The sequence below is a fragment of the Sitophilus oryzae genome, unplaced genomic scaffold (genome assembly GCF_002938485.1).
Source record: "Sitophilus oryzae breed Bouriz unplaced genomic scaffold, Soryzae_2.0 scaffold_1494_pilon_pilon, whole genome shotgun sequence".
NCBI lineage: Eukaryota > Metazoa > Arthropoda > Insecta > Coleoptera > Curculionidae > Sitophilus > Sitophilus oryzae.
In genome coordinates, this window is record NW_022146163.1 from 5,437,596 (window position 1) to 5,446,597 (window position 9,002).

The window sequence follows — 9,002 nt, forward strand, 5'->3', positions numbered from 1 at the left end:
AAATTATTCATTAATTTACGTTGATCAATAACATTTTTTGTTTGTTAACTCACTATTAAATGCGTTGGAAATGTATCAATATAACAAGTTTGTTAAATCAGATGTTAAATGTGTTAGGATTTTTTAAATTTCGGATCCGCAAGAGATAAATAAAAATAATTGAGACATACCTATCTGCAAACCTTATTTCTAAATGTATAACAATGTTATCTAATATTTCATAAAATAAAATTCGCAATGATATTGGACTTAGCCGCTTTTATTAACATATCGAATTGAAATAGCACAGTGACTTGTGTAATATCTGTTGCACCGTATTCTTGCACCGAATAAAATAACGCGCTTTTTTATTTCGGATTCTTTTATTTCTGTGGTGTGTTTTGAAATACAACCGGTTATATCATTTTGAATAATCTCGGACAAGCCCGAAAAATGTTTCCAATTTGCTTTAAACGTTTTTTGAAATTTCATATAAAAGTTTTAAATGCTACGTATAATGAGTCATATGAAATATCCCCTTAATAAAATGTGATATATCCCCTTAATAAAATGTGATATATCCCCTTATGAAATATCGGGAATATCCCCTTAACTTCTAAGCCTACCGAGCCTCCACGACTTCATGCGAAGGCGACCAGAGATTTCGCCTAAGCCCCGCCTTAATACGATACAACTCCGACTTACGTCGCGTCGCTACCGCACGATGAGTTAGACAGAAACAGAAGACTGCCGTACGTCGTGCATCGACTCTGATAGTAGGCGATGCAGAAATCGCCGAACAAAGGCACTCCAACGTGCAACGGTCAAAATTATTTTGTTTTCTAACGCAGCACAGTCAGCGTACGCCAGCGATAGGGAATATTTTAATGTACAAGACCACAAATACTAAAATAATATTGATTATTAAAACACACTATTTCCACGGAATATTGGGACATAACGTGTATATAACATAGACCTGTATACAACACTCTACGACATGGAATAAAATAAGTATTTTATATAAATAGTGACCTATAGCCTCGTTATAAACAATAATAATTATCGGATCAACAAAAATCTAATTCAAATAAATTAACCTTCACCGATTGCATTTATTAGTGTCCGTGACTGTAGGTAATGTTATTTCTCTATAAAATAATACACAATAGGCCTATTTTACAGCATTATCTGTCATTATGTTTCTATGTTCATGGTATAATGTGATTTTTCTGTTAAAATCTGAACTAGATTATAGCAAATCATAGAATATCTTTTGCGTTAAACTCAATCTATGCCTGATATGTAGGTTTTAAATGATGAAGAAAATTGTAATAAATTTAAATGAAGAAAAGATAACCTGAATTGATGGTAATATTATTTTTCTGTATCAGATATTTACTTCATCTCTTTACACATTCATTTTAGTATGGTTGAATTCGTTAAAATAGAGTACAACTTAACAAGTATAGCTAGAGACGTGAGAAATATAAAATAACACGCGACCGGTGCTATCCCCAAGTCTCTTCCTATATTTGTACAACTGTATATTATATGTATTCAATTATAAATTTAATTGATCATTTTAGACCTAAAATCAGGAGAAATCAGTAGGTTTTTATCATTATGATAGTTACGTCGAAATCACCTTTGATGATAAGAAAACCTATGATATATTTTGAGAAAAATAGAGGTTGAGACAAATAAGATAAAACATAAACAAATACAAAGGAAAGTAATGCAGAAAGAATGTGAACCTATATGAGTCTATTAGTGACATACTAATTCGTAAGTTTCTTTTATTTTGAAATTAATATTATTAAGGATATCTGACAAAAAAACGAAGTTAATTTTACTTTTAAATTGCTAGTACTATTCTGACTTAATATTCAATTTTATTGGGTATAGTAATGCCATTATTTTTGCTGGTAAAATACATCAAAGTGAATGGTGATCACATTCAAAATATTGATTACTTTTTATAACAACACGAAAACCGTCTAATACCGGATGTCTCAAAACCCTTGTTTCAATGGAATACTTCAATGGAATATCAGTTGCATGTAAAATTGAAACATGCGTGAATTTTTTTACTATGATATAGTACCGTCTGGTGTCTGGTATGACTTTCAGTTTGACAGAAAGTGTATTGTTTTTATTTTAAACTACAATCGTCTACAACTCTGTAATACCGTTGATTGAAAGAATTGTAATACTACAACTAATAAATATAATGTAATAATGTAACTCTACAATGTTACAGTATAGGCACAAACAGGGGTGGATGGGGAAATGGAAACCGGCCCGGGAATAACAGGCAACCGGCCCAAATCCACAAAAAAACAAAATGACCATAACAAAGAAACATATTTTATTTGTTAATTTATAAGTAAGGGTGTTTTTGCTCGTGCTCTTTTGCCTCTGGTTTTTTTAAAAAATTGAAATTGTCTTGATCAAATTTTGCACAAAGATCAATTTTACAGGGTTCTACTGCTTTATTTCTCAGGCTCGGTTTTACCGAGCTCTACTGCTTTATTTCCATTATCGATAACGGTAATTTGATCTTGAATATGCTACGATTTTGAGTCACAATTTTGAAAAGCTTTAAGACTTCGGATTCATTCAGTTCAGCTGGCCCAATCCTCTGTGAAATACATTATTTTTAGTTTTTCAGGTATATACTTTCTTACACGTTTGTAGAAAGAAGTTCTCTCTTTTCAAGTAGAGCTGCAGCCTCGTCGTGTATATGGATTTTTAACTGAATGAACCGCGGTCGCCATTAAAACTACTGTATTTTTAAGCTATTATATTAGTTCTTATCACTTTTCCTCTACATTTTGGCATCTTGTATGATAATACCATGACTCAAACGAAAAAACCCTAGACCTAGGCAGTGGATATAAATGTGTTCTGAGGTAATGCTATGTTACGGTCCATAATAATATTTTTCCAGACATAGTAATTTTTAGTAAATTAATTTTAGCAACATTTTAAACAACAGTTTAGACTTGGCTTTTAGTTCTCAAGCATAAAGATAGCCATCACAAGTTTTCTCTGTCAACCGCAGAGTTCGCGTCAAATTCGTCGATCTTTTTACAACATACGTAGTATTAGACACAGCTACTTTTGTAGCGCAATTTTTTTGAAGCCGCTAAAAAAGTTGCACACAGGGTTCATACACCAGCAGAAAGTAGCCCAAAACGCGCAGTTTTTATGCAGCAGCTGCCTAAAAAAGTTGCAGGTCGACACTACATGCTTTTCATATGTTCACACCAAAGCGGTACTTTCGCAACAAATTTTGGTAGCCGCAGCTTTGGAGGGGCAACATTCAACAGTACACCACCCCACAGCTCAAGGTATCGTGTGTGTACCTTTTGGGAGACGGTTGCGTTTTTTTTTTAAATGGAATACGAAACAGTGTTAGCAGCGGCATATTTATATGTGACTTTGGCGGCGAAACAAAAGCGGCGACAAAAAAAAAACAAGAGTGTGGGTCAGGGAGCGGCTCGTCTTTTCGTTTGGTTGTGAGAGAATGGACAATACATGCTTTGCATATGTTCATACCAAAGCGCTACTTTTGCAACATATTTTGGTAGCCGCAGCCTTGGAGGGGCAGCATTCAACAGTACACCACCCACAGCTCAAGGTATCGTGTGTGTACCTTTTGGAAGAGCAAACCGGATTTGGAACTTTTCATTTTTGAACGTTCTTTCGAATATTGTGCACGCAACGTGTAGTTTTCCTTTTTTATGTCTTCATCGGACATATGTAATTTAGAAGAAATTTCCGAAATAGCGGCTCGTCTTTTCTTTTGGTTGTGATAGAATGGACTTTTTACGCTCTATTAAACATTTTACTTGTTCTCTGTTCCAAATCGCTTGTTTTGACTTCGACGACATCGCAATTTGTCGGTTAATTCTTAACTAAATACCTACATATAAATCCTGGAGTTAACTGAAAAAAAGTGTATACATTTCGGGCATACCAACAGAATACTGCACCGATGTCCGCAGTAAAAGTTTCAACTGATTAGTAATATTTTGCTGCACTTGTAACCTTCCTGAACGACTGTTCACATACGGCTATTTCTTAAACTACGCGCAACAAAAAAGTAGCCTATGCAACCAAGCTGTGATCGCAACGTTGCAGGTTGCCTAGGTATCCACACTTGCAGCAGATCAAGTTGCGCAGTTTTTTAATGTGCTGCGCTACAAAAGCAGCTATGTCTGATACTACCTTAACGCGATGTCAGCAGTAAAAGTTTCAACTGATTAGTAATATTTTGCTGCACTTGCAACCTTCCTCAACAACAGTTCACACACGGCTATTTCTTAAACTGCGCGCAACAAAAAAGTAGCCTACGCAACCAAGCTGCGATCGCAACGTTGCAGGTTGCCTAGGTATTCACACTTGCAGCAGATCAAGTTGCGCATTTTTTAATGTGCTGCGCAACAAAAGTAGCTATGTCTGATACTACCTTTACAATTATACGGCATTCCACTGAAACAGGGTTACTGAGACTACCGGTATAGCAAATACAATTTTTTCTGAAACAATTTAAAATATAATATAATTTAGATTTTTATATAAACTAAAAACAACAAAACAAGACCATTTTAAGTACGCAAACATAAAATTGTTCTTAATCCTAGCTATCACCGTCGGCTTTTTGGTGCGGTATAAAGTCCATCGATGCCGAATTAATACAGTACCTCTTCTTGGTGGGTGCCGGTCCGTCGTTGAACACGTGGCCTAGATGGGAACCGCACTGGGCGCAGGTCACTTCCGTCCTGATGCGGCCTGGTTGGGATATGAGGAGTAAAAGGTTTGCTCCGACTAATGAGACCGTTTGGGGCGCGAGGTGGGACGTTTGGGAGGGAGGGAGGCAGATGCGGTAACCAAAAAAACCAGAAAAAGCGGGTGAATGATAAATAAAAATGAGAAAATTAAAACGAAAAACGAGTGTGGAGTGTGCGCAGACCGGGGCCAAGGCGGGGGAACAAAAAGAAAATAACGACATTAGCTTCGTCGAAGGAACAGTTTCCACGCAAAGAACACAAGCCTCCGTGGGATTAGTGATTTTAAGCCACACAGTCACAAGCAAAACCCAGGTTAAGGACTAGTTTAGGATTGTACTATTACTAAAATCATTCTGATTTGTTTTCTGGCAGCTATTAATTTTTGGCTTAAGTAGGGTGTCTTAAGAAATTAAGAATAGTTATTTAAATTAAATCAGTATAAGTATTATAGTATATTCGCTCCAGAGATATAATGCATCATTTCAACAGACAACATGTAAAAATTACAGAAAAACAAAACTATAGTCAAACATACAGTATGTTTGTTTGATATTAAATAGATGTAGTAATACTGTGTTAAAATGTAAATTTATAACTTTGTTTTTGTGACGTCCAAGGTTATAATAAAAAGTTTTGATAAAGATCGAATATAGATCGAAACGTTGACTCTGATAATGTTTCACTTGAAGGAAAAAATATTTTTTTTATTACGGACCATAACCCCAGGAACCAGTTTTCAAAAAAATATATATCTATTGTCCGAAGAATGACATAATCCAAAAAGAAATTGATTTTTTTATATACCGGGTGCGTCTCAAAAGTGGCTCACCCCTATAACTTTTTTATTTTTTCAGATAAAAAAAAACGAGATTTCGTACTTAGTATATAACATAAATTAGGATTGATTGATTAGGTTGGTTAGGTTAGGTTAGGGTTAGGTATTCAATTGTTTTTGGTCACTTCTTGTTTCACCGGAAATGACTACAACTTTTGATCTTTAAATGGCACCGTCAGTATTTTTTTACTTTATTTGCTAGAAAATGACATTCTGAATAGAATGACATATCATATGTCAACTTTTGACATTCTCGCTTAATAAAAAATCGTATTTTTAAATTCAATCTAGAGTGCCATGGATATGTTAAAAACACTAATTCTTAATCAAGGAGCCTTGGAAAAATAGATTTGATCGTCTAATGTTTTTAATATCTTATCCTGGCCAGTTAGAAAATGCTCAAATCGTATTTTTTAATAATATCTCAATTTTTTCAAATGGAAAGAGGGTGACTCATTAGCATATTTGGAAAAGGCATTTTTTTACGAATAATTTGATATCACACACTTGGTATTTCGAATCAAATTTTTGTTACGACCCGCAAGTTATAATTTCAAATAAACCATATGCGAAAATGTCAAAAGATGACATATGATATGTCATTTCATTCAGAGTGTTATTTTCTATCGAATAAAGTAAAAAAATACCGAGGGTGCCGTTTAAAAATCAAAAGTTGTAGTCATTTCCGGTGAAACAGGAAGTGACCGAAAACAATTGAATACATCAATCAATCTTAATTTATGTCATATAGTAACATACCAAATGTCATATAGTAACATACCAAATAAAAAAGTTACAGGGGTGAGCCACTTTTGAGACGCACCCTGTATAATCAAGGTAACCTTAAACAGACACCCCGTTTTTATGTCCAAAGTGGTATCGCATTTTCATTAAAAAAATAAAAAGTCATTAATCAATAAACTCTCATTTATAAGTATGTTAGATAGTACTCTACGTACTCTACCGGCTGCGTTTTAAAAGTGGCTCACACCTATAACTTTTTTATTTGATATGTTAGTGTATGACATGAATTAGGATTGATTGACGTATTCAATTGAGCGTCCGGATTGCACAACGATCTTAGCGCGTGGCCGCGGGCACGTGTGGTAAGTTAGCACAACAAAAAAGTATGTAACTATGTGGAATAATTGCCGTAAATTAGCCGTAAATTTGCCGTGAAAACGAAAAATTTGCCGCTCTTCGCTAAGTATGTTAAATCGTTGGTTGTGCTAAGTTAATATTAAGTTAGCACAACCACCATTGGAAATCAGTGAAAGAACATAGTTAGGAATTTTACAGTATAGCAGGAATTTGCCGTTCTTAGATACAATTAAAAAAAATATCCTCCGATCCTTCTCTATCCCCCTGCAGCAAAAAATGTAATAGCGTCAAAGTCATATATTAAGTTAGCACAACCATTCCAGTAAACGTTAAGTAAAATGCCTGAAATTAGGTGGAACAATTGCCGTAAATTAGCCGTAAATACACCGTGCAAACCAAGAATTTGCGGCTCTATTATTTGTTTACATAATCGATAATTTTTTTAATTAACGTAAACGATAACGTTAAATTAGTGCGATTTTTCTTAAAATTCACTAAATGGGATCAATAATGACTTTATAGTACAACAGGAATATGCCGTAAACAAGCCGTAAAATCGAAAAATTTGCCGCCCTTTTATTTCTCTATAAAATATACAGGGTGATTCAGGTATCCCAAAAAGCTCTATGTTAGGTTTTTGGTTTGTGAATTTCATCTCATTTTTTTATATAATATGGGGGCAATGGTAACGCATATTTTGAAAATATTTTTGTCAGCATACAGGGTGATTCACACATATTTTCAAACCAAAGTTGTATATTTATAAATGGAATACTATATATTTTTTTTAGCTCAGTGGATTTGCCACTAAATTTCTGTTTCAAAAATACCATAATGTCATATACTATACCTAATGGTTTTTGAAGTATAAACGTTTTTAAACTAAATTTACTGCTTATTTAAAGCCCTCTGAAAATTCTAAATTCGAAGAATTTTAAAAAGTTTTAACAGGAAGTACTGTATAATAGTGTCTTCTTTAAAATTCGGTCTACCAAAATTTGCAATCTTGTTTGATATATACAAGGTGAGTCAAAACTAAATTTTGTATTTTTATCTACTATTTTAAATGGAACACCCAGTATTTTGTATCATAATCGAACAAGGTGTTGTTTAATCTTTTTATTTTATTAATGCCGAAAATCGATATTTAATAAGAAAATTCTCTATCCCACAGCAACAAATAATGTAATAGCGTCAAGGTCATATATTCAGTTAGCACAACCATTCCAGTAAACGTTAAGTAAAATGTCTGAAATTAGGTGGAACAATTGCCGTAAATTGGCCGTAAATACACCATACAAACCAAAAATTTGCCGCTCTATTATTTGTTTACAGAATCGATAATTTTTTAAATTAACGTAAACGATAACGTTAAATTAGCGGGATTTTTCTTAAAATTCATTAAATGGAATCAATAATGACTTTTTAGTACAACAGGAATATGCCGTAAACAAGCCGTGAAATCGAAAAATTTGCCGCTCTTTTATTTCTTTATAAAACCTACAGGGTGATTCAGGCTTTCTGAAAAAGCTCTATATTAGGTTTTTGGTTTGTGAATTTCATTTCATTTTTTTATATAATATAGGGGCAGTAGTAAAGCTTAAAGGTTATATTTCAAAAACCATTAGGTATAGTATATGACATTGGGGTATTTTGCAGCAGAAATTTAGTGGCAAATCCACTGAGCTAAAAAAATATATAGTATTCCATTTAGAAATATACAACTTTGGTTTGAAAATATGTTTGAATCACCCTGTATGCTGACAAAAATATTTTTAAAATATGCGTTACTACTACCCCTATATTATATATAAAAAAAATGAAATGAAATTCACAAACCAAAAACCTAACATAGAGCTTTTTCGGAAGCCTGAATCACCCTGTAGGGTTTTAGAGAAATAAAAGAGCGGCAAATTTTTCGATTTCACGGCTTGTTTACGGCATATTCCTGTTTTACTATAAAGTCATTATTGATCCCATTTAGTGAATTTTAAGAAAAATCGCGCTAATTTAACGTTATCGTTTACGTTAATTAAAAAAAAATATCGATTTTATAAACAAATAATAGAGCGGCAAATTTTTGGTTTGCATGGTGTATTTACGGCTAATTTACGGCAATTGTTTCACCTAATTTCAGACATTTTACTTAACGTTTACTGGAATGGTTGTGCTAACTTAATATATGACTTTGACGCTATTACATTTTTTGCTGCAGGGGGATAGAGAAGGATCGGAGGATATTTTTTTTAATTGTATCTAAGAACGGCAAATTCCTGCTATACTGTAAA

At 33.6% G+C, this 9,002-nt stretch overlaps 1 protein-coding gene across 1 annotated transcript in view; it reads right to left on the reverse strand.

The window, feature by feature from the left end:
- Window positions 1-1,389: 1,389 nt before the first annotated feature.
- The window catches only part of LOC115877581 (methionine-R-sulfoxide reductase B1), a 22,114-nt gene continuing 14,501 nt past the window's right edge, over window positions 1,390-9,002 (reverse strand). Inside the window, exon 4 of the mRNA XM_030893827.1 lies at window positions 1,390-4,779. Coding sequence (XP_030749687.1) covers window positions 4,628-4,779 — 152 coding nt within the window. The 3' untranslated portion in view covers window positions 1,390-4,627. The remainder of the gene's footprint in view (window positions 4,780-9,002) is intronic.